A 26828-nucleotide genomic window follows, 5' to 3' on the forward strand; every position below is an offset into this window, starting at 1 on the left:
TACCCATTTTTGTTTGCAAATTGTATATAATGTAGCAGTAGAAATGTGTTCTGTATTTAATTGGATTTGTATATGGCTTTTAGTCCTCTTCATTCAAAGATGGTATAGTGGAAAAATCCTGAGCTGACATCAAAAGTGGGACTGATTTGATAAAAGCCCTCACAATTACGGTATGTGTTGGAGGCGACGTTCCTGCCAACCCAGAATTAAAGCGTTTTTAAAAATGCCACTTGTTTATAAATAGATTTCAGTCTTGAAATGTATTCCAGTTTAATGTTTTGCTAGGAAGCATCATGTGAAAGAGGAAAATCTCTGTTTCCTAACCCATGATTTACAGGAACTTATATTTCTTTATTTCACTTTTTGGCTCCATAAACATAACCAAAATTGTGCTGGAAAAATACATGCAGCTCCTTTTGACTTCTAGCAGGCATTTAAAAGTCATTTACTTAGTCTATTTCCTACCTGCAATTCAATTAAGTTACTCCAGATTCAGGTAAGAGCAGCATTTGCTTCCTAGAATTTATTGGCTCTTTTGGCTTATTTAGGCAATATCTGTATTGTTCAACTCTGTGGAAGTACACTGAGTGGTGCCAGGCACTGGGATTTGCCACAGCTGACTAGATGACATTTGAAGTTCCTTCCAACCCAAACTATTCTATGATTCTATCATTCTAAATGTCATTTTTTCTGACCAGCACTCAGCTGAAATTCGTCTTGGTTGTTATGACAGTCCCTGGCTAATACACATATTCACTGGTGACAGTAAAAAGCTTGTGTAAGACTTGCTGCATCCTCTGATTTCAGTACCAGTGATGAGAAACGTAGAAACAGCTGCAGAAACTTGCTTGGGAAATGCCATTTTTGGTGTCATAGCTGTTCACGGGGCAACATCCAGCACCCCAAACATCCAGCTGATGCTCTCCTGAACCCAAACTTCTCCCACTCCTAGAAAAGCAGCTGGCTGCTATGGATAGAGGCAGCTCTGCTCACAGATTTTGCATGTGAGATCATTAATTCCTTACTTAGGATTATTTTGCTTTCCTGATATGCTGATATTGGGTGGGTTTTTTGGTTGTTTGCTTTTTTTACGTGAAAAAACATGACCCCTTGAAGGTCAGCTGTCAAACAGACTGAATGATCAGCGCAGGAAAATTGAAAACCGTGACATCTTGTGTATAGGCTGTGAATAATGGGCAACACCATTATGATCATTAAAATAGAAAATGATCTCTGTATTTTCTGATGGTTTTAGCCCATTGAGAAGGCAGGGATATGACCACATTGCTGATGACTTGTGTCGCTTTCCTGGCAGTACATTCCCTGGCTGCAGACCAGGGGCTGGATCCCACGACTGGGGTAGCTTGGTTGAAGGAGGCAGATGCAGGTTGCCAGAACATATGGCTCCCTTCCAAAAACCACAGACACCCCAAGGCAGAACCATTTGCTGTTGGGGACTGCATCAGTGTTCAAGGTCTCTGGACAATGGGCGTGCTTAAATTTGGGGATGGACGCAATGCCGTTCCTCAGTGCTACTCAGACCAAGGCATGCCCTCAAAATACATTTTGCTTTCATACAGATGAAGATAACACAAGCCTTGACTATCCCAGTGCTGTCAGAAACCAATGCCTTCCCTTGAGAGCATTAGAAATTAACCCTATGGTGATTTTGTGGCACAAGCCAGAGCTTTGGGGCCCAATTATATATTTCAGCACCTTACTGTCCAGTCAGAGCACCACTTCTTTTGTTGCTTCAGTGTACTTGCAGGATGGCAAGACAATTTCCCCCTTTTTTGCTGATAAAGATCTCTTAGCAAATATAACCAGACTTGGCAATTGATTCTTCTTGTAATATTTATATACACTGTCATCACACAGAAAGCCTAAACAAATCTCCTTATTCATTTCATGAGGCAAGTAGGAGCAAAGCATTACTGCTTTGCCAGTGCGAAGGCTGAATGTGGAATGAGTCGGTAACTGCGCCTGGGTCCCAAATACTCCCGTTTCGGGAACAAACAGGGGTTCAAAGGTGGCCAGAAACAGTCTGGCACAGGCAAAAGCACTTCCCTGTGCTTCTCGAAGAGGCTCAATATGATGTCAGTCTGCTTTATTTAGCTTTCTCTTGCCTTTTTCTATTCTTAACAAATTAGATTAAATGGGCAAATAAAGTAGGAAGGTCTTTTTACATAAAATTGGATCTTTCGAATCTTTCACTGAGTTTATGTCAAGGATTTCTGTTGGAAGGAAAACTACTCAGTCTGCTAATTCCAAATATGATATGTAATCGAGACTTGTAATTGAGATTTTCTAAATCAATGTTCTGAAATGTGTCTAATTCTGGTGTGTCTGGGAACATTTCTGGGTAATTTGCTGCTGTTAGTACTCCTGCCAGTTGCAGTCAATGCAAATGGGAATGTGATACCAACCTGAAACCAGCACAGAACTGGTCATTCCTTTTATAATTCATACTTAGTGAAAAACTGAAGTGGAATTAACTGCAGAAGAAAAACTTCATGTTTGTAATAGGAGATAATGCTGCCAACTCAAAAGGTATCTACCAAGCTGTGTCCCCTTAAAAGGAAATGAAATAAAATAAATAGGAATACTTGTGAGCAGATACATTGAAATTCAAGAATTTAAGTATTTTAAATTGGCTTGAAATTTGAAATGAATATTTTTGCAAAGTAGACAACCAGATAGATGCTGCTGAGCTAAAAATGTGTCTGTATCTGTAGAATGATAGCATTTTTTATTTTTGTAAATAAACGATGTACACAAACACAGAGAATGCAAATCCATTTTTGAGATGCTGTGCTTTCAGATACTGAGATTTTACAATAAGATTGGAACTGAATTCTTGCACTGTACAGCTCATGGATGTTACTGTAAGCAAAAAATTTCTGGACATAGTTTTACTTGCCAGGAATAAAACTGATTCACTGATGCAAAAATTAGGAAATTACAGCCATTGAGAAAATGCTTGGTGTGTGAGTTGCACATTGTCAGAAATACCAGTTAATTTTTTTCATGCTGTTTATTGTATATTATTATAAAAACATTAATTTTGCATTGACTCACTGGCTTTAAAAAGTACTCTTACAGAATGTGAAGTACAAAGGGATTATGGGAACATCTCTGTATTTCTTAGATGGTCTGATAAAGCATCACCCGCTGGAGGGCATAATCCTGAAAACACTTGGGATAATGATGTTACCCGACTTCAAATCCTCATGCTACCTACATCCTCGTGCTGAGTCCAGGCTTGGGAGCTGGCTTGGGCACACCTGGGGGTGACATGGCCCTGGGACTTTGGGGACTGGAGGCATGGGAAGCTGCACCTACGATATACCCAAAGCGTTGTTTATCACTGTAAGGGATCAATGTGGCTGGTTTACTAGTAGGAGGCTGAGTGATTGTCTTCCCAAAATCAGCCCTTGACAGTGTCTGCCTTCTGAATGAAGTGCAGATGGTGGGTGTAAGCATGTGGTCCCTCTCCCTTCTCCCTCTGTCTCACAAAGTACTTCTCCCTGTGTTCCGGATGAGGTAGCCAAGCCTGTGACACAACTTGAGCTACTTGGGTCTGTGAGAGTATATCACCGTTCTGTGATGGGGCACAATGCACATGTATGTGGAGAGCAAAGCAAGTCTTTGGGTTTCTGCTGGATTTGCTGGAAAACACTCCTGAGCCACTCCTTTTCCTCATGCTTTTCATTCGTTGGGAATGGGACCCTTGCTGTACCTTGACAAAAGCTTTTTTTTCTCCTCTCATGCTAAATTGCCAGACTATGGGGTACTCTGCTATAGACTGTATCCATACCTACTGCCTCCTTCCTTTCCCAAGAAGCGACTAAACATAATAGATAGGAAGGCTGCAGGTTTGCAGCCCCACTTTAAAGCAAAACTACACCATTTAGGCTCCTGAGAGTTCAAAGTTTGAATTTAAGCCTAATCCTCTTTTTGGCTATGCAGTTTTTAGGGCAATTTCATTTTCTTCTTTTTTTGGTGGTTTAAAGGTATATTAAAGGGTGGATGTTGCCCACCTAATAAAAAAAAAGAGTAAGAAAAAAGGCATGTGTCATTATTGGTAGCTGCATTTGGACTGTGGCCATGTAAACTGAAGTAGCCCTTCCTCTGTGCCATTGCTACACAATGTATTTATAATGCATAATGAAACTCTTACAAGCTAATATACGTATCCTATGTGTCAAACCTCAGTGGAATTTGTCATTCCTTCCTGCATTTCCCACAATGTAATGCTTCTGTTGTCCTAGCACGAGCAGTCACAAAAGCAGAATATGCTCAAGTATGGATGTATTCACAAAACCAAAATTGTACTGGTTGTACAATGTGCCACGCACACTTCATTAGTTATTTTGTGTGAGTCAAGTATTAATATGCCCTAATTGAATTCATTATGTTTTGTAACATTTATTGTATTTTTTAAATGTAACACTGAAAACGCTTGTTGGTTTGGAAAGGCACATTAGTAATCCAATTAGAGCAGAAGCCATACCCATAGATTTGCTAGCAATCACTGAAGTATGATTTTGTTTAGATTAGCTCTGACATTCATTGCAATAATTAGTCACTGAATATTTTTCAAGTTAAAGGTTAGAGCAACACAAAAATTGAGACTGGTCTCACTGCTACAGCTAATTTCAATATAAATATACATTCATCCCACATAGGCAATCAATCAGGTTTATGAGCGCCTGCATGCCTGAGTATATATGGCCTCCACTGCTGCTCTAATCCTCCTTTCAGAGGCAAGTCATGACTGAAATACAGGTAAATGATGTAAATGGGCATAGTATATCCACATTTTCACCTGCAGAAAGCTGGGGAGGAAAAGACTGGGCTGGAGCTGAAGCTGGGCTGGGACACCAGCACTATACCAACTGGCAGCAGCACAGTGCATCCATCTCTGGGTAACTTAAGCACGGCATGGGACAGAGCTTTCATAGGATTCTTATATCTCTCCTGTTTCCTAACAGTAATTTTTGCTATAATTAGAGCTGGCAATTAGTTTATCATATCAGAGGTACAAATATCCTTTATAACAGATTTTCTTCTTTCTACTTTTAGTTGTGCCTGCTGCTGCATGGCCCCAACCACTGCCTAAGGTACCTTTATATGTCTTGCTAGCAGTAATGGGAATTACTTATGCAACATTTCTTCTGCAGGGAAGTGGGTAAACTACAGCCTCATCCTTCAGAAACTTCCATCTCTGACTGAGGTCAATGAGATTACTTCTCTGAATATGTGTATCGTTTGAAAGACGTCCTTTGCATTGCAAGGAAATAAAAAGTAATCTCATTTATTTTGCACAAAATCAGAAGTGTGTTTGCAGATGGGAAGAAACCAGAGAGAACAGGATGACAACTCAGTGTGACTCCAAACTTCGTCCAAGGCACACACACAAACCCCAAGTAGATGTATGTAGTGACTTGCCAAACACTACGGGTTTCACAAGAAACTGTTCCTTGTAACCATTCTGCCCTGAGCTCCAGGGGAAAGAGAAGATGTTGCTTGGTCACTGTCCCTTATTTTCATGTGCATTTTAATTCTCGACTGCAAGGTATTAGCACATGGGCCAGGTGAACACAGTATCTCCTCCCTTCTTACTGGAGGTCTGAGCAGCTAATGCCTGCACAGTCGCTGCCCTCACTAGGGGCTGGCTCACAGAGACGGTCTAAGCCCTGCAGCTTTCTGCTGCTCCTGAATGCTCTTCTCAGGGTCAGGCAGCAAAAGACCAATTTGGGGCACGGGGTCTGGGCTCCTGCCTGTGCTGCCTCTACAGTTTCTCAGAAGGCAACTGTGATGTCTTGGTCTGTGCCAGCTAAGAGTTGCTGCTGCTATTCTGCAGAGTGGTGCAGAGGGGCTTGTGTCAAGGAAGATGAACCTTTAAATCCTAAGTTTATGGTTTCTGCCAAGGCTGTCCAAAAATAAAACCTGGAACACTCCTCCACCCCCCAACATTTCAAGAATGTAACACAAATCCCAAGTTACCTTGGGAAAAGAAAGTGCAATCTAGTGCAGTGTGCTTTCTCTGTTCCTCCTGTTTACTTCTGATTTCTTGTGCTTCATCCAGCCTGTGTCCGGGTATTGCAGGTATCTGCTTTGTCTGTGAAAATGAAACACCAGGAGGAATTGCACTTAGTGCAAGTGGAGCGTGTTTAGGGTGTGATTCACAAAAGGAGCAGGCTGCCCTGGGGAATCCCGAGTTGGATCACACATAATAAAAGAGTGGAATTAGGTGCCCGAGTCTGGCAAGTCTAAAGAGAGTTGTCATCAAAAAAAATCTGAAGAGCGAGCAGGAAGGACTAGGAGAGACTGATTTCAAACCTCCCATCTCCTCTTGGCTCATATGCACATGGGAGCCCTGACACTGCTTGTAGGCAGAAGAGTAGAGATTTGGAGCTTGGTTTTCATGTGCCCTTGAAAAAATATTGCAGGTACTGAGTATGAGGAAACTGTAAGGCCACCCCTTGTCAGATGCTCTTGAGTGAGACCCAGCCCAGTAAACGTGCTCTGAATCCTTTCATAAACTGGCCTTGATGAGCCAGGTGGGTTGGGCATTTTTACAGGGCTCAGATACGAGCTGGGGGTCCTGTGGTTGAGTTGTGTCAGCTTCTGGGGATATGTGTCCTGCAAGAAACAGGGGCACTGGCAGACAAGTAGGAATGTACTTTATATGTCTCTGAGGCTAAGGAGAAGCAGAATGGAGTTTATCAAGGATCTTGGGAGTAAAGAAACATTAGACCTAAGCACATAGTGCCCAAATCACGTGGCGAACCCAGCGCTAGGAGCTAATGCAGCTTGCCCTGGACTCACTTGGGACTGCAAAGGGTCCTGCAACTGTGCCACTGTGACCAAGGGTACTGAAAAGACTCAGAAACATTTAAGCCATATTACAACAGTCTGCCTTTGACTGGACTCTGAAAACGTACAGAAATAGTAGAGGAGGTATATTCAATTTCATATTACTTCACTGTATTTCCCAGGCAGGAATAGGTAGTTTGAAAACAATTTACAAAGATTTAAACAGATCCTAATCATAATATTTATTCTTTAAGAATAATTTACTTAAAAATCAACCCCCATTCTTTTGGTTTCCTGCCTCTGCTATTTCCAAAGATCTCTCCTGTGTCTATGGAAAGGGCCTTCCTGAACTGGGTCTTAGCAGTCAGTCTTCCCAGACCACAACCTGCCCGCACACATCCTGCTTCCTTCAGTGGGCTTCAAATGAGGATCATCAAACACCTTGATCTCTGTCTGCTTCTTCAAAGGGCCACTCAAAGGTAGTATCTGAGATGGAGCACAGAGACAAACAGGCACTCAGACACATGGGCCTTAGGGAGTCTCTCTGCCACCAAGTAAGCTCCTGACAGCTTAATGCCTCTTGAATACCACATCCTCTTAAGCATGAGTTTGTATCAGCTAGAAACAGAATCCAAACACCATTGCGTGTTTCTGGCCAAATGCATCTTGATAAAAGCTGTGACTACAATTCTAGTATGATACAGATCAACGTGTGATGGTTTATCTGCTGCTCTGATCCCTTCTCCTTTAGGCAGAAGATATAATCATTACTATACTTCAGCTGGCACACTCAAGTCTGCAAAACCTCAGAAGTTACTTTACCAAGGTTATATTCCAAAATGTTTTGCGCTTCTACAAGGAAAGCAAAAATGATGGACTCCCCAAACCCACGCAAAACAAAGTAAAGTAAGTAAACAACAGAGTAAAATATCTATACAAAATCTCATGGAAATATTTTCAAACTTCTTTAATATTTCTAGTTTGTTTTCATCAGGGTTTTCAATTTATTCATTGACCAACCTAGTACTCATGGTCTTGCCTACAATTTCCCAATCAGTTTTCAAGAGCAGGCCATTGCCACTTTTCAGATGTTAAGCTGAAGTTCTTCTTCTTATTTTATTCTGCTGGAATCAGCAGAAGCCTTTTTATTACCTTCACTGCATTATATGAGTGGCCAAGTATGGAGAATTTAGAGAAATGATCCAGAGCTGTGCATTTATTTCTGAAAGAGACTCGCGGCAATTCCCTCGCACCCATTTGTCATGCTGAACTAGACACTTCTGGTTTGCTTCTAGTTCTTCAGCAGTTTGGGCTAGCACAGGTTAAATATGACTTAAGACAGTAGTAACAGCCACTTATGACAGTACCAACATTTCTGGGGGAAGCCATCTGGGGGACTTCCAAAGCAATTCTCTTCTGTATAACCTACACAGTCAGATTTGTGGGAAACAAGTACAGGGTGGGGACCCCCAAAGAACTGCAAGGAAATCATTTGCATGAATCTCTGCAACCATATTGCAGGACTAGAAGATGCACATTTAGGACAAGAAGAATCTACATTAATTTTAGCTACTTATTTTCATGTAAAAGTGATGAAATAAGCATTTCAGTGGTGATGCAAACGTTTGATGCCAGAGGTGCATACTGGCTTCTCTTGCATTAAATGAAGTCAGTACCAAAGTTGACAATTGCCTGTTTTCAGTTACTCAGCAGGTAGGAACGGTTTTGCACATTTTCTTGATAATCCCCTGAAGAGATAGATAGCAGGTAGTGTTTCAGACAAGAATGGCTAAAAACCATCATTTCTAATCAGGGGAATTCAGCCCATTCAATCCTCCATCACTTAAGTCATCAGCATTATTCAAGTGAAGCACAATCACCCTAAAGCTGGTGTAACTGCAGTCACCTACATGTATGTTATATACAGGCCTGTTATGAGGAGCTGAAGAGCATTGGGTACAAAATTCAGGGCTCGATCCAGACTTCAACAAACTGTGAGATACTGGTTTAGCCAAACCTTATTAACTCCAAGTTTGAATCTGGAGCCAAACTTGCCCACTTTATGCATTAACAAAGAGTTTGGGCTCAGGCTATGTTCTGAAGAACAACATCTTGGTTTTGACACCATCTTAACTACGAACACCATCCTCCTATTACTGCATCAGATACTGCATCAAAGACATCCAAGTTTCTTCCAAAAACACCTTTGGGGAAAATTGTAGCATTATGGTAAAGATGTTGCTGCATATTAGAGAAGACTTACAAAACCCCCAACTGAACACCCAATGAATACCAAAGCTGTCTCTGAAATGAAAACTTCCCAGTAGCTTACAGTGATAATTCCACCCTAACCCCCTTTTCATTTTTATTAAAGAAACAAAAGGAATTTCAAAAACTCTACCTAGAATCACTCGTTTCTGCCAAGCGGTTGTTCATAATGGCCAGAGCACCCACCCCTGCAGAGAAACCGTTTTGTCTCGTGTTGATACAAACATTCCTCGGGTAGCCATTGGCCGTCTCGGACAACTGCTTTTGCAAAATGGCCAGGGAGACCTTATTGGATGCTGTGAGCTCTCTCATGGAGATCATCTCTCCAGAGAGCCTCCTCCCCTCGGTGTCGCTGTCGTACTGTCCATCAGCGTCCATTGAGATGTTGTGTCGGCGCAGGCGGGCTCCTGGGGTGATGGCGTTGCGACGTCCAAGGCGGGCACTTGATTTATGGCACTTTGGGCAACATCTGCATTCGAATTTTTTCAACACCCAGTTCAAAACTTGCTTGATTACGATTGAGATGACATTAAAAAGAGAGTATATGCAACATACCCCCATTAATATAAATATGAAGTTTCCGAATCTGTATAATCCCTGATTTTGGTACGCAGCATTTTGGCTGCTTACCAAATCTCCAAACCCGATGGTGCTGAAGGTGACAAAGCAGTAGTACAAGGAGTCAACATAATTCCATCCTTCCACTGCTGTGTACATTGCAGAGGCGCAGCAGGAAAGGGTAATAGCAAAAATTCCCAAGATCAGCATCACATGGTAAACGGAAGGCTTCCAGCCCACAAGACTGCCCACCCCAGACATAGCTGGCCCCCTTCGGAAGTTGGGAGGTAGGAGACCACTTCTTCTCAGTTGTCTTTCATGGCACGCTTTCATGATAAACGCCAGGAGAGAGATAATGCGCTCCAAGAAGAGGTTGAAGAAAAGGATAGTCCCAGCACACCCAAAAAGGCCATAAACGATGAGGAATACTTTTCCAGCCACGGTTGCTGGTGTGGTCATTCCAAATCCTAAGGTGTGGAGATAAACGTGTAATGTTAATGACATAGTTTTTCATGCGTAAGCTCAGGACATACGTAACTTAACAAAGATCCCATCCCACTGGACAAAAGACATGCTATTTCTAAGTCAGCTCAGGCCAACACGAAACCAAGTTTTGTTAAGAATGAAAAAGGCACCAGAAAGTTCAACAAGATGACTAAAACTCAAGAGCAAGCAAAAAACCCTCGCAGAGATGAAAGGCAGCATATTAACAGAGCAACACCACTCTGTAAATGCATGTAGAAGCATTCATGAGTCCAAACCTCTATGAGGTCGGATGAAGTGAAGAGGCCATTTCCCTGCTCTCATGTGTATGAGTCAGCATGACCCAATGGAAAGCTTAAGCTCTGCAAGCTGTAACCCAGTGCAACACTCTTGTTTTCAAGGTCTGATTATACTATTCCCGGAGAAGATGAGAATTTTCAGGTTGTAAAACAGGGAAAAAACCAACTCCCAAATACTGAATATTGTTTTTAAAATAACAACACTTTAAAGTCTTAACCAAAACCCACCTGATACCATCATGGGAAGAAGGAAAAGCCATCAGCAACATACCCACACTGCAGAGCTGCCTGGCAGACTGGTAATTACAGCAGGCAAAAACACTGCTGCACAGTTAAATAGGAATATCAGAGTATGCAAACTCTGGAAAGAGCCAGCAGCAATATTAATTCACCTCCTCCTTACAAGAATTGTGTTTTGACATTACTCATACACCTACTTTTCTATATAAGGAGTCGAGTAGTGCCTTGTAGCTACAGATGCTTAAATAACAGCAAAAGTGATCTTAAACTTGCATGCAAACAGATACAGTAAGTTTGCTCCATGTTATTTGCTGATACCAGTTATTTAATGAAAAATAGTTACACGTATTTCACATACTCTCTCTGAAACTCAATTCTACTGTCCTTGTCCTTCCCATTAAAAATGCTCAGTGGTTCAGTCAAAAAGTGTACCAATGAGGTGACTGCTTTTGTTTATTCATGGTTAAATAGAGTGCCCCATGAATAAATAACCACATTTAATCTAAATTAATGGTTTGTGTTCCATGAAAATGCTGAGCAAGGAACATATTCAAGGAGGCAAATATCAACATCTGACCACATCAGTGAAAGTTTGTGAAGAAAAAGGAGCTACTTTTGGCATAGAGCATAATGAAATAATTAAATCCAGTTTATTATCACGATGCAGCTTTAAACAGCAACAGAAAATTCATGATGTATATTGAAACACATTGATTTATTTTTGCATTGGCTCTATTTTTCTGAGTACTTTATTTGTGCTACCTTCGTTCTTCTCTGATACAGCATTTTGCATTTGTTGATACAAGAATGTAAATGCTCATGAAAAGTAAACTTGGAAATATCTTTTCAATGACAGGTAAGTGCATGAGGAAGGAGGTGGTTCTACTTTCGCAACAGATCGGGCATGCTTGGAAACAACTGTGTGCCAGCAATTCAGACTATACTGCATCATCGGTTTCTTCACAGCAGAAACAGTCTTTTCTGCAAAAGACAGTGAGAAACCTGCATAGTGTTACCAGAAAATAAAAAATTACCAAAGACGTCATCAGATTTTGTTTTCTGGACCCACAGTCTCTCCGTTTGATCGTGCTAAAAGACCACCTTTGAGCAGACATCACAAAGCCTGCCTCGGGGTCCCAGGCTTAACATGGGTGACTGGGAAGCTCTTCGCAGTTCCTCCTCCTCTGTGAGGCTAAGCTGTTACCTGGGTCGGCTGGTTGCTGGTAGAAGCCTTCTCATTTGATGATGAATACCCACTAGTGCCTGGTTCTCAGAAGAAGGCACGGAGCTTGCGGTTGCCAGCTAAGGATACACGGCCAGCTCGTTATGGAGAAAGCATCTGTTCGCCCATGCCTTGTCAGCAAAACATTTAAACATGTGCTTCACAGCAAGCATGTGAACATCACCATCAAAATAAATGGGTTTATTGTCACACATATGGCTAGACATATTTATTAATTAAAAAAAGAGAAATAGTGACAGTTTGTATGAAGTTGTAAATGTGCTGAAGCTTCTTAGTATTTGCTGGGGATCATTCATGAGAGGTGGTGAAGTTTTGTATTTTTGATGAGGTTTGTTTAAGCAAGATTTTCTGAAGCATGATGTTACCAAAATTCAGTGTGTAGCTCCGCAAGGTGAAAGGACCCATCACAGCCACGAGAGTGCTAACAAATACATCAACTAGGCAAAAAGTAAGACCAGGCAAACACAGCAACTTCAGGTCAACAGCTAGCAGATACAAGTGTACTTGTGTACTTTTTGTGCAGCATCTTCTTTTGTTAGCTGTGTTTATCCCTTCCATACCACTTGGACCATGAGGGATTAGTCATGGTATGTTCCGTACAATACCTCTGAGCTCAGCCCCTGCTCTGTGGTAAGTACATCATGTCGTCTGGGCGAAACAAATTCATCCAGAACTGCCTGTGCTTCCAAGAAAGGAGCTTTGCATTTTTTGGTGGCCCTGACACATATTGCACAGGTACCTTGAGGCTGATTCTGTGTCACAAGATTTCAACCTCCCTCATGATAATTCTGCCTTAATCCACCTCACCACTTTTTATCTCTACAAGCTCTATGGCAGCATTAATATCAGCTGCTCAATACTACTTCTCCCCAGACAAACAGAATTAGTAGAGATGATAAAAACTCTCAGGTAACACTTACCCTTCAGCAGCCCCTCATGGGTAAGTGCTAGCCATTAACAAGTCCCTCATCCTGCCTTGAATAATAGGTTTAGTGGTTACTATTCTGCTCATCTGGATTTTTAATTCACCTAAGCTGGTGATGGAATCAAAAGGTAGGGAGACTGGACAAACTTGTGATACGCTTCCTGTTGCTCCTGCTTTCTTTTCTTTTACCTGTTTTCTTATGGGTAAGAGAGGTTTGATGTCAGAAGACAAAAAGGAATAGCAGCTTTAGTATCTGTGAGCTCTACTCTCAGGCCAATTCTCTTACTCTAATTTGAGATAAAAGCTGGTGACAGTTTTCCATTAAAGATGCCTATTTACCCAGAGATGGAGGAAAGTTTTGGTCACCCTGAAAACTGAACATAAGAAACTCTTCCAGCATTTACCATGGCAGAGTATGTCCCTGCCTCTTTCAGCCAGCCTCCCAGTTCTTCTTAAGCAAGTTTCCTGCCATGGAACTTGGTTCATACAGCCAAGTCAGTGCAACTGAGCAATCATTTTAAGTCCCAGAGCATAACAGTACTTAGATCATGAGACTACCATCACCTCTGTACCATTATGTAAGTAGAATGCAGTTGTATTTAAAGGAATCAAAAGAAACCAAAATTGCTGAATATAACTCTTTAAACAAATGGTTTCTCAGAAATAAGAAAACCCACCCTATAACTAGAATGCCAGTTCCAGAGGGAAAGAAATTCTCACACTATAAAGACTAAGCTCCTATCCAGGACTGGTCCCCTGATCGATGAAGGTTACAGAACACAGACACACAAACTAAGTGCAACCAATTTGTTTCATGTCTGTTCCACACTTGCTTTACTTCATGGCTTTCCAATAGTCTTGGTTGGTCTTTACTAAGTTACACACCGTACCAAAGCAGAAAATGCCATATTCCGGATTTGGGTTCTGGTGCTCCCTTCAACCTCTTTGCCAGCTGTTAACATTGCATCATTATTGCCCGATAGTCATACCTGTGTATTTCACAACTACCTCTCATTTATTCTACAGCTCCTTACCACCCAACATCCTGAAACAGTTGCCTTGGATACAGGGTCACAGCTCAGAGCTGACAAAACCGCCACAGACAGAAACCTTCTGCTGCATCCAGTGCTTTTACCCAAAGAATGAGAATTCCACGGGGCACTTCTTCCACCTGGCTTTGCATTTTCAGACTACAGATGAAAAACTTACTTTCCCTTTAACACCTTTGTCAGCCTGCTTTATTAAAATACCCCCCTTTGGGCTCAAACAGTAAATTTTTTTAGAGCTTTTCCATTGCTGGAGCCTTTAATATAAAATTTCCTGTACAATTACATCTCATCTTATTTAGATTACTATCTGGAAACAGAGCCTCTGAACAGCAGTGGTCTCCCCAGCGCTGTGTACCTTAAGACACTTTAACTTAGACCTATGCTATGTCTGAAGATATGAGATACCACTGAAGGTTTTAGGGCTGATCTAACCTGTATCATACACAACCTTGCAGTCCTTGGTGACCCACGTACTGGAATAGATATGCCATGGACAAAATACTGAGTGACTATGCAACTCCCAAAATCATAGAATGGTTTGGGTTGGAAGGGACCTTAAAGATCATCTAGTTCTAATCCCCCCTGCCATGGGCAGGGACACCTTCCACTAGACCAGGTTGCTCAAAGCCTGTCTTTTGTCAAAAGATCTGTCTGTCTGTCTACCTGTCTATCCGTCTATCCATCTATCTATCTGTCCATCTATCCATCCATCCATCCATCATAGAATATCTCAAGTTGGGAGGGACCCATAAGCATCATTCATCCATCCGTCCTTGGTAACATACATATATATAACACTTCAAGTTGAATAAGCAGGCTGTTCCTGGCATTTCATAAGATTTTTGCAATTTCAATAACATTCTTTTAACATGGACTTTTCTCCCCAAAGCCTGCAGTAAATAGGTGGTCAGAGGCCCTGTAAATTTGCTTTGTGAACCAGGGTGGGCTAAACCAGGTCTTTTTTCTCCCTAACTTCTATGAATGTTCAGTACAGGAAAAAGTGCATACATGTATCCAATCCACCAGAGGCTATGGGAAAAGATGCCTATTCTGTGACCTAAAAGAGCACCATGATAAGCTCAATGCACCTCCAGGTCACTGCTGCTGCTCCTTGTTACTTCCCCATCAGTGAAATATTTGTCAAGTGTTTGAGACAACTGATACTCAAAGGAGTCACACTGGCAGAACAGAGCCAGGAGATGATTAATTGAACACTAAGGAACTTCAGGCAACTATTAAATGCTTTCCACAGTACCAGTTTTATTCTGTTTACACACAACTGTGAACAGGTTATTGGTTATCCAAAGCGCAGCGATGTACATCAGTGAACACCCGAATCGATCACCCTCAGCATTTCTCTGCTGGCTGTGATTTAAATGACTGTGTAAAAGGTCGTGGCCACACTTTCATTCCTCTTTATAGCATATTGGTTTTTAAAAGAGTTAATAGAATTGCCAGCCTAAAATAACCTAAGCTTCCTTGAAAAGAAAAAAAGTGATTAAATTGGCAACCATGACATTAAATAACTAAAAGGTAAGGCTAATAAATGGTTGTTAGTTACCAGGTGTGTGTGAAAAGTATAAAAAGAGACCAAGAGGTAACAGTATTTTCCTGCAGAGGTGAATGACAGAGATTAACCTAAAATTATGCCCAACAGTGACTTGGTGAGGACAAGAAACAGGGCTGGGCAGCACCACAGCAGCTCCATCGGGGCAGGGATGCCAGGACTGCCCCACTCCTCTGGCAATCTGTAATTTCTGCTCATCAGCAAGGGGTTTGCACTCCCATGGCATCTCTGGAGAGCAGCAGGATGCCAGGAAGGGCTGCCCTGTGGAAACAGAGCAGGAGCCATCAGCAGCAGGGAGTGGTGTGATGGAGAGGGCGGTGGAGGTAACCAGAGGTGCTGGTGGCTGTGGTCCTGGACTTGGGTGAAGTCCCTTGAAAAAGGTACTTGGGTGCCCTGGAGAGGAAATTTTGGAGGGGAGAAGGTGGTGAAGGATCTCTGCTGTAACAGAGACAGGGCAGCCAGCTGGGGCTATGAAGATGCATGGGAACCTCCTCTGATGGGAATATGAAGCCTGACCCCAGACACAGGGTACTTGCACATGGAGATGCTGTCACGTGTGGCTAATACCTTGCCATGCCAGCAGGCAGGTGAGGAGGGGACCCTATGCCCTACAGAGAAGGTGTCACACATGATAGAGCTGGAACAACATATTCAGGATGAAAGATATGCTGGACCTGAGAGGACTAAGGGTGAGGTTTCTTCTCGGAACCCTTGATGAGGTCTAAGGCATTGGGAGTGCTCCCTAAGATCCCCTAGGAAAGGAGAGACGAGTAACCTCCTCAAAACCTGGCTGCTCATTACAGCAGGTTTCCCAAGTGTGTTTTTCTATCGCACCTTCTACTTGAGCTTTCCAGGAAAGATCCAGGTTCTAGTGAGTACTCGGCAGGCGCATGTATCAGCTCAAGTGGCCTAACTTTTGTAAATTTGAGTGATAAATGACCCTTAAAAAGAGAAAGACTGGAGCTTCGCCTTCACCAGCAGCAGCAGCACTCTTGTTCTATTTATTTACTATAAATAGGCAAGCTTATTTTTCTCAGTTGTACTGCATGTTGCCCTTTCTGTGTACAGTGTGAGAAGAAAGCACATACCAAAGATTAAACAAGCCCACCGTTGCTCACTACTAAAGGCCATTATCACAGAGACATAGTCCAATAAATACAGAAGAAGGCTGATCATCTGGTCTGGCCAAGCTGCTCTGGCCCAGAACCAAGCTAAGGAAGAAGCAGAAGTGTCTCTAAATCAGTTTTACAGTTCCCTGGCTGGGGCTGGCTGCTCCTCGATGTACCTTGTGCAAACAAATGGGCACTGTCTTGTGCCAAATGGGGATGGACATGGGCTTGAGGCTCAGAATCTTTGGCAAGCTTATGTTTGGGTTTTCTGGTTAATCCTACTGCAACAGAACACAATCTCCAGGGGCCCCATCATCAGGAGATGATGGAGAATGAAGCTTGGAGAATGATGAAACTCAGAAGAGAAACAATTCGAACTGCACAAAAGAAGTCAGGACTTCAAAGCTGACATTACTCTTGCTGACTCCCAACTGTAAAGGGATGGAGATGTCTTGTGGCATGATAATCTTCCTTCTCTATTAACATTTTGTTCATAAATAAACTTTCTTCCAATGCTTCAGGTTTTATTACTCTCAAATAACATAATCTTTTCTGCTGAACTCTTGGGGCCAGACTCTAGTTTACAGTCATAAAGACTGAAACTATTTTCTTCATTTTATGCTACCTTTCTTGGGCAAATCTTACATAATATGATACTAAACCCTCTCTCGTTCTGTCAGTTACTCCGAGCCTTGGCACAGCGGGGGGCTCTAATGGCTTGTTAAAACAGAAAGAATATGGGTTAGTATTGGCTAAATTAGTGCTAAACCACTTCAAAAAGGAAGACTTCCAGGAAAAGGGGATGAAAGCAGGATGCTCTTCTGGTTGCAGCCTGTCTCCCTGTGAAATAACCTAAGGTCATCCAGAGCTGCTTACACACATGATGATTGCAGGGTCCTATCTCTGGTTTGTTTTCTCTCCTTATCCTAAGAGCTGGGGTAAACCACTTTGCTATAATATTTTCTGAAACGGTAGTGGTGTTAATAATGGGAAAATATAGCCCACAGGCTCCTCCGTTGTATGATTAAGTTATATTACTGTAGAAAACTCTTCCTTGCACTAGAGGCTAAGGGTCTTCAAAATCTTACATTAACAATTGTTGGGGCTGGATCAAACCCCTGCTCACATTCCAGGTTGTGTGCAAAAGCATCTGCCTTGTCTTACTGCAGTGCCTCAGCTAAACCACAAAGGTTGCTGAGACACTATCAGACAGAGGAAAAGTCCTGAATTTAGAGCAACTGTTTTCAAAAATCAGCAGAAAACAAAAGCGTGATAACCAAGAAGTATACAAAATCCATCTCAGTAACCATGGATGTTCATGAAGGTATAGCTCATGGACCACAAGCGTGGCCAATTCCTTCTCTCTGCTGAGGTGTGTCCAACGTCTGAAGCCATACACTTCCACCTCCTCTAAACTTCCTACAATCTCCATGCAGCTGATGATACAAACATTGTTTCAGAAGTTGAATTCTCTTGCAATCTTGATTTTTCATCCTTTAAAGCCGCTTCAACTCTTATTTTCCTATGATTTTGAGAACGTTTTTTGTGTGGATAATTGTGTTTCTAAGCAACACCCTAACAGGAAAAAGCTTACGCTCTGTCATTTCAAATGGAGTGTTACAAACATTAGCATTCACACCTGCTTTTGCTGTTTTTTGAAACTTGACATCAGATTTCGGATGCCTGAGTAGACCCAAAGTTGTGCAAAATATATATTTTTTTTAACTGCTCAGAAAAAAGAATAATGACATACAAATCATTTTGTTATAGTCTTGAGACATTATGGGCTTTGAAAGTATACTTGAATTTACCACTCCAGTGCCAGTACATCTCACAATACTTCTCCTTTCAGGCTAAGAAAAGGCATTATCTGAATTTCACAAGTGGTCTTGGGTGTATGTCATATTTCCCCAGATAAGTCTAATAAAACAAGATGTCACTCCCGGGCTTTCTAAGCCTTACAGATGGGAAAGGCTGTGTCAAACAGTTTCTTCTGCCACTGTTGTTTGTGAGAAGAAGCATCAGTTAATGTATTCAGAGAATATCTATTTCTTGACATCTGGCTCAGCTCTTCTGCTTTACAAAGAGTCAGCCTATAAAGATGGACCTATAGGATAAAAAGACCTTAAACATACAAACATCTTTTCCACTGTTTTGGGCTTTTTTTTGCTCCAAATCTCTATACAAACTTCTATAGTTGCAATTTAATTAAAGAGCACTGATAAATCTACCTCAACTTCTTAATGGTTTAAACATGATTTCATGAGTCCCTTATTTCAGAAGGATCCAGCTGAATGCAAAGAAACAAATTCCCAAGTATCTTTTTGCTCAGGCAGCTCAACTCATTCACAAACGCACAAAGACCTAATTTTAAGTAACTGCAATAGAAATATGGGGTGACAGGAGTGCTGACTAACCACTCATTTCTCACTTTCTATTTCCGCATTTAACTCGTCCTTCCTTAGTACGCATTTCCCTTGACCACTTTCAAATTTAATGACTCTGAGCAAGTTCCCCACATTATCGAGATCATTTTATCTGAGATTGTCCTGGTCCTTGCAATTCTGCCAGTAGCAGTTTTTGTAAATGGAGAGATCATTTTATCAAACAGCTTCCTTCTGCCCCTCTCATTAAAATCACAATTTGGATTTAAGATCTTTACACCGCTGTGATTTCCAACCCCAAAGGGCTTAAAGTAGACTTGGCTCCATACACATTGAGCACAAATGACACTGTACTTTTAGTTTGTCCTCAGAAGAGGGATATATTGCTTGCACAACGCTCAGTGTGAGCAAAGAGATGACAGAATATTCAATAATGAAGAACCAAATCGGTTTTATCTGGTTTTAATTGAAATTTCCTGAATTAGTTGCTCACCCAGTTCTCATGTGCACGTTTCTCCTAGCTGCTATTTCTGCTGTGATTAAATCTGCCCCTGTAAGGCTTAAGAATGAACATTTGGCCCATCATTTCTAAAGGGGAAAAGCTGCAACGCTACAAGCTCAGAAAGGTTAAAATTTGTTGAGGAATCACTGTGGTTATGAAGGTATTGCTGCTTTTTTCATCAATGAGTAAGGAGAACCTACTATGGATTTTTAAACACTTGCAATAGCAGTGCCTCACTCATATAAGTAATACATGAACATCAAACTGTTCAATTTCTTATCTTATTCCACTCCAAAGCTTTAATTACTTGAAAAGGCTGCTAACGCTTTGCCTCATCTAATGCAATTAGATTTAATTTTCACTCTGCTTCTCATTTGATTCAAGAGAGACTGCACTGAAACCTCCCCGTGTCTACAGCTAGGTGTGTACCACCCATTGCAATCAACAGACCCACTGAGCTCAGGGAGATGTATTACTTACAGTAATGACAAGAGCTGGCAACATCAGGCTTACATTTGTTATGCCTAGTGTGCCAATAAAATGAATAAGGTAGGATTTCCTCAAGCTCTTAGACTGGTCTACTATTGACTTCAGCAGAAGCAGGCAATTGAGGAGATATAAAATTAAACCTATTTGATTTGTCTAGATTGCAATGTAATTGCCCCTTAGATTAGAATTCTGTTTGTTACTTCAGTGTTTCTATTCGCAAAAGGTTTTATTATCACTTTGAAGATTACTGCATTCAGGATGACTGTCATGTTCCCCTAATCCTTGTCCTTACCCATTTTCTCCCAAAATGCACTTGGATATGCACTCGGAGCTGACACACTATGAAAACTGTCTCTTTTGATGAATATAAGCAATGCTCATACAGGTACAGGCTACGTTTCCATTAGTATCAAGCTGTCATCATGCTAAAAATTGCAGATTCAATGTTCAAAGTTGGTTTTCTGTTGCTCTAACCCTGATGCTAGTACAGCATGAGCTAAAATTCTTCGTTGACTTCAGTAGCTGCAAAGACAGGGTAATACTGCATTCATTAAAATAAAGATATGACACTGTATTTTCCAGCACAACACCAGGAATGCATATTGTTACATGAAGTTAATTGCCAGCAAATCTATCCTATAGTTGTTCTCCTCTTCTCTCCAGGATGACGAGCAATTAAAGTTCACATAAAAGCAAGACAGCGTGCTTGCAAAGATGACCCATCAGTAAAAGCGAGAAAAAACGATGAAATGTGTATGACCTGTGTCAAACTGAAGACAGTTGTAGAAGGAAGAAATACTGAAAAAAGAAATGAGGGTCAACAGCAGCATTAACACCAGGGAAGAGGGACAGGTCTGATAAGGAACATAAAGAAACTGTAAAGCTTTACTTTTGACTTTTTTTGGTAGTTATTAACTTGAAACAAAGACATCAAACAAATATTCAAAATGGAATCAAGCAAGCAAACCATCAGCAGAGGAGGGCATGCTAGCTGGGAGGCAGGCAGCAGAAGCTGCAGAAATTAAGAGTGCCTGAGAAATGCAGGTGACAGGAGCATTAGATGAGATCTAAGAGAATGAAAGAGGGAATATCCCCAGGAGAGAAAAGGGGGAATGCAGAGGCTAGGGACCAGCCAGGCTCCATGGGAACACATCCTGTAGGGTTTCAGGCAGGATTTGGATTTATGAGCCCGCAGCAAACAGGGCAGTTGATAAGCCCAGCAATTACGATCCCTCACTGCTATTACGGGCACGATACCTGGTTTACAGGGTGGTTGCTTAGTGATACAGATGGACTGGCTGGAGCCATGTGTGTGTCACCTCTGTGGATGGAGAGCTGTCAAAGCGGTATTTTGGCCCACCACCATTTGGTTTGCAGTCACATCTCCAAGCTCTGGTAAATGCATAGGGAACTGAAACGCGTGTATTGGCTGCCCAGCAGGACTACCACTGAAGACCAGACTGAGTGTCATGCTAAGTGTCCTCTAAGTAGAAATTGCTCCTTCAATTACCTGAGTGAATGCTGCAAAAATGGAGAAGCCTTGATTACAAACTCCAGTTTGTCTTTGTTTAGAACCTGAATCAGCACATAGTAATAGAAAAATTCCCCTGACTTCTAAGATATGGGACCATACCTCATGTGATGCTGGGAATATTCTTTATTCCCTGATGTTATAGACAGGCCTTGGCTCTTTTGGGTGACTACACTAAGATCCTATGCAGATTGACATTCAGTTTGGAGACCCCAAGTTTCAGTGCTTCTGCTGAGCACCCTAAACTCCACAGCCACAGCAAAACAAAGTGCAATCTGGTTGTTCTTGACTTAACATCTCCAGCCATAAAACAACAATTAGATCTCCACCTTACTGATGTTAGCGTTCTGAAACTTTTGCTTTCGTAGCTGGGGTTTAATATTTAAGAAACCTCTGAAACTCTCAGATTAAGCAATCTGAGCTGATGTGCTCTGTAGGACTTACTCAGCTTAGGTGATTGAAGCACACTAATAGCTTAATTTTCTGAATACCCTCCACGGGCAGGTAAACCCTAGGCAGTACTGATTAAAATAATATTTTCAGAAAACTTTTTTCCTTTTAAAAAGTGCTTTATTTAAAGTATTGGGGTTCCTCCCTCCTGCTTTCTAGAAAAAAAAAACCCAACAAATTTCGGATCAAAATTATTTCATCACAACCCTTCAGCAGGTACACCTGAAGTCATCTGCATAATTACATGGAGGTACCCCAAGTAATCCTGTTGCTGCTCTCAACTAGAAGAAGGCAAGCTGTGATTTAGATTACTTTTCTGCTCAGGGCACCCAACTTACACCCACAGATTTAGGAAATCCCTATCAGTGGTACCCAAAGAAGTTAATAGTCCCATACAGCTATGGCAAGTAGAAAACATCGCTATGGTGCCAAGTCTTCATCTGAGGAAAATCACTGTAGGATCACTTGTTTCCACAGAAATATGCTGATCACTGACCTGCTGACTGAGCCTCTTGCTCTCCATTCTTTATCAAGACTACCTGAGTGAGAAAATAACTTCTGGAAATCCACTGGCACATTGATCAAATCATCACACACGCCTAAGGCATCAGATCTGGCTGCAGCACACTAAGCTGAAACACACTCTCATGCTGGCTGCAGACCACGTATAGGATGGCAAAGACAAATAACCTGACACTGCAGCTTAATAATACTCCTTGCTCTTCCAACTGCTTTCTCATTTGGTTTTTGTTTGGTTATTATTTAACTTCAAGAAGGTCAATCCTATAGGTCACTGCCCCCTAATTTGAACCCTCTGCAAAAGCTGCCTGTACAAGCCTTGGAGAATTGCAAAGCCCTGAGAAAGCAGAACACTGATGCTGATCAGCTGCATGCTCTGGTTTGACTGTCACCCTTTGGTTTATGTTGGCCATACAGACAGCGAAATTGCATTTGTGGAGAGCCAGAACCTTCCCCAGTTGCAGCTGAAATTCATATCCTGAAATACAACAATGAAGAAGACAGGACAAATATATTTTCCCCTTGAAGTCTACAGACCATCTGGGTTATTTGTGAAATTTCTTGCCAAATTACCATCTGAAGTGCCTGCTCTCAGGGAGGCTCACTCCCTAGTAAGTGCAATCCAACATCTTACCATGCATTTGCTGGCCTGTCCAACTGCCTTTTGCACATCACTTCTATTGAATTATCACCTTCAGCACATCTGGACCTCCAGATTTTCTCAAAAGTCTACAACACAGAGCCAGAGGATAACTAAGAAGTGAGTGGTTCTGGTGCCTAAGTTGTGGAGCACAAGCAGAGATGATGTGCTGGGTATGCCGGGTCTCTACAGAGAAGACAGGGAGAAAAGGGTCTAACCCAGCCGACATGCTAAGTCAGGACAGAGCAGCTGCTGGGAGCTAGTTAGCTGGTAGAAAATACATCTCCCATTATATGGCCTTTCTTCATGTGCTTCAAAGTCCTGCCTCTCATGTCACCATAGGGCTGTGCCTTACCTCTTTAAGAGAAGAGCATATCCATTCCCTCTGGATGGAACTGTCAGTCCACCCAAATATTGAGTCATTTAGCAGGATACCTCAGGGACAAGACAAGGATGAACAGTCCTTCTCACTCCCATACACTGTGCCCTAAGCACCTGTAACCCTCACACAGCTGTACAGAGGGGAGGTCTTTGCACCTTTTCTTCCCAAGAGCCCTTCTCAAGCACTCATAATCCAGACATGTTCCAGCCCAAAACAATCCACCCACACTAAGGGTGCTATTTAAAAACATTAGGTTGAAAAGTAATTTTTACATACTAAAGTACTTCTTTTGACCTTATTTTCAACGCCTGATAAAGATTTCTATAAAGTAGTTCTATTACTTGATGTTTGAAGTGTGTGTACTTAGACATAAGAAGCTTAAAATCTGAATTTAGTAAATCGATGTCTCAGAATGTTTTACTAGAAAGGCACCTAATGTCTAACATTTAAGAGAAGGAAAAAACATCTGGGTGCAGCGTCTAGACTCACGGACTGCGTCAGAAATCCAGAGCTCCAGGCGCTATGCAGAATGAATCTGTGCTACTAGAATCTGAGGAAAACTAAGATCAATTTTGCTGTACCCTGCAACATTTTACCAGGAAGAAAACTGGTCTGAGTTATCCTTTGCTTTCAGTCTTTAACAAAGTGCTGGGTTTGTGTGATTTGCACTTGGGGAAGGAAGCTAAAAACTCAACTGAAAGTCTACTGCCAGTTAGACCCGTGGCTCAAGAATAAATTTCACCTCGCTACTCCTTAAAGAAACCAGAACAATAATAACTGCCTACAAAAAATACCTTTTGAACTGTAAAATAATGACTAAGTGGTGTAGACTGACAGCAACCCATCAGAAATTAGACTGAAGGATTTTCTTACATAGCTCTGAAAATTGGGATGTGTCTAACGAAAAATAGACTCAACATTTCATTGTTCAACCACAAACAATGCAGTAATAATAAAATGACTGCCCAGAGTGCTATCAAGATGGTGAACTATGGACTGCAAGCCACTCGCGCTGTGGGCTATTCAGGGAAATGCATTAAGATTAAACTTAACATTTCATTTTAACTTTCTCCATTTCTTAAAGACCCCACTAACATGCTTCTCACCCAGAGGGTTTGATTGCATCCCTGTGTAATTAGGCAAGATGCAGAACTGCAGCCAGGGAAGTACAGGAGACAAAGCACCCAATGAAGGGGAGATGCTCTGCTCAGCAAAGGCTCTGCTCAAGAAGGATGGAGCAGTTTTCTCCAAGCCCAATGGTGCCTAATCTTTGTGTTCACAGAAGGATGAAGAACTGGAGTCTCCCTCCCTCTGTTCAGCTTACACAAAGCCCAGGAGAGCTTGCAGCCCTGTCCTTGGGTGACTTCATTTCGATGCCTATATATGAAGTATTTAGTAGTTTTATTAAAACCAGTGAGAGCAGAGTGGGAACTTGAAAAGATGCAAGTTTTCTGTAAGCTGGAATTCTCTACTAATAAGAGGCTGAGTAAGCTGTGGGTGATTTAGTCTCAATAGACATGGCGTCTACTTGCTGTGTGTTAAGCAGTGAGTAAGAAAGCCTGATGCATCATAGGATAGGAGTATGTTTAGCTGGAGTGAGAAAGTTGCTTTGACACAGGTAAGTGATGAAGTTGTTGAGGAAGGCAAGTTGTTTTGACTCTAGATGTCTAGTAGTTCTTGGTTAAGTTGAGTAATGACAGTGTTCTTGTCAATTGTCACACAAAGGCAGATGGAATTGCCCTGAACCAGGATAATACGGTATGTGAGCTGAAGAGGAATCAAAGGTACTTCAGGTATGTAAATACATGGCCTTTGCTGTGCCCAAAGGCACAACTCAGCTTTGCTTCCAGCTACCTTCTGCTGCATCTCCTCTCTCAGAGAAAACCTCGCCCTATAGCAGGCTCACTGAACTCACACAAAGTACTGCAAGTAATCCAGGATTAAGTACTAGCAGGTAGTATGCCTAAGGAAGGTACTACTCAGGGGGACATTTGGCAGAATCCAGCCTTTATTGTAGCTTTGGAAAAACAACCTTCAGCCTCCGTCTTGCACATGAGAGATGCAGATGTTATTGGCCATAAAGAGAGAGCAGTGCTCTATGCTGCACTACAGGAGTACGAGAAACACAACTCTTAGTTCAGCCACTTACACCTGTAAAGATTGCGAAACCCCCTGCTGAGTTTCTCATTCCTTCCACCCAGGTACAAATGACTGCAGCCAGGGCAATGAAGTGGAGATGTAAACAAATGCTGCAAATGAAGAGGAAACATTTTTCATTTCAATAACCACAGGGAGGAGAAACAAGAGTTGGCAAGAAGTGAATGGATCTGCCTTTACACATCATCTGATTTTGCTACAGCAGGTGTAAGGAGAGTGGGTTTCTTAACACACCAACTTTTTTTGTCTATCCATTCAGGTCAGTCATATCTTAAAAATCACAGAATCGTAGAATAATGTGGGTTGGAAGGGACCTTCAAAGCTCATCTAGTCCAATCGCCCTGCAATGAGCAGGGGCATCTTCAACTAGATCAGGTTGCCCAGAACTACATCCAGTCTGGCCCTGTCTCCAGGGATGGTGCATCCACAAGCTCCTGTGATGAAGATAGCCTAACACTTACAGTGGTGTTTTAATGACTGGACTACTGGGTGTACTTGAAAAGAAAAAGTTAACTGAATTATTCAATGCAAAAAGTACCAACACTTGACAACATTGCTGTAGTCACCATCACAAATCACAAATTAGTCACTGTTGATAAAACATTTTCCAAACCTAATTAATTTTTAAGTGCAATAACAAGCTGTGCATTTCTGCCCCTCTAATTTCTGTCCCTAAAGGGACATCTATCCTTCTAATAAAGCCTGACATTTACACTCAGAAGCCCTAAGACAATTGGCCATCAGAAAGACAAAATCGGTAAGATCTGGTGTCAGGGACAGGATTTCTCAAGCAACTCTGAGAGCAGCAGAAAGCTGCAGCTTTACTCCAAGTAAATCTCCCACATGATAATTCTTAACGATGCTTTTAAATATTGTAGAGCAAAAAATGGTCATTTTGGAGTAAAAAAAAAAAAAAAAACCAGCAAAATTTCTCCTCCCAAAAGTCACCATTTGCTCATGAAGTGCTGCTCTTCCTAATCACATATCGGACACGAGTAACTGCGGTCAGCTGTAGCCAGGGATGTAGCGAGACTGTGTATTATGGTGCAGCTGAAAAGAGATTCGGTGCAGCGAACGCCTCGATTCACGTACGCATCTTAACTCGGCTAGCAGTTAAAACCAGTTCCAAGCTGAGCGGTCACACACCGCGAAACCCGGCTATCGCTCAGCATCGTCAGTGTCCGCTGCCTGCCAGTTCCCGCAACAAAAGT

At 41.9% G+C, this 26828-nt stretch overlaps 1 protein-coding gene across 1 annotated transcript; it reads right to left on the reverse strand.

The window, feature by feature from the left end:
- Positions 1 to 9219: 9219 nt before the first annotated feature.
- On the reverse strand, positions 9220 to 12350 carry KCNK12 (potassium channel, subfamily K, member 12; the record flags this gene model as incomplete). Its single annotated transcript, XM_010015127.1, has 2 exons — positions 9220 to 10115; positions 12315 to 12350. Coding segments are annotated over 2 exons (932 nt in total), but the record flags the coding sequence as incomplete, so codon positions are not given.
- Positions 12351 to 26828: the final 14478 nt, after the last annotated feature.

Source organism: Nestor notabilis, unplaced genomic scaffold (genome assembly GCF_000696875.1).
Source record: "Nestor notabilis isolate BGI_N333 unplaced genomic scaffold, ASM69687v1 scaffold7215, whole genome shotgun sequence".
Taxonomy (NCBI): domain Eukaryota; kingdom Metazoa; phylum Chordata; class Aves; order Psittaciformes; family Psittacidae; genus Nestor; species Nestor notabilis.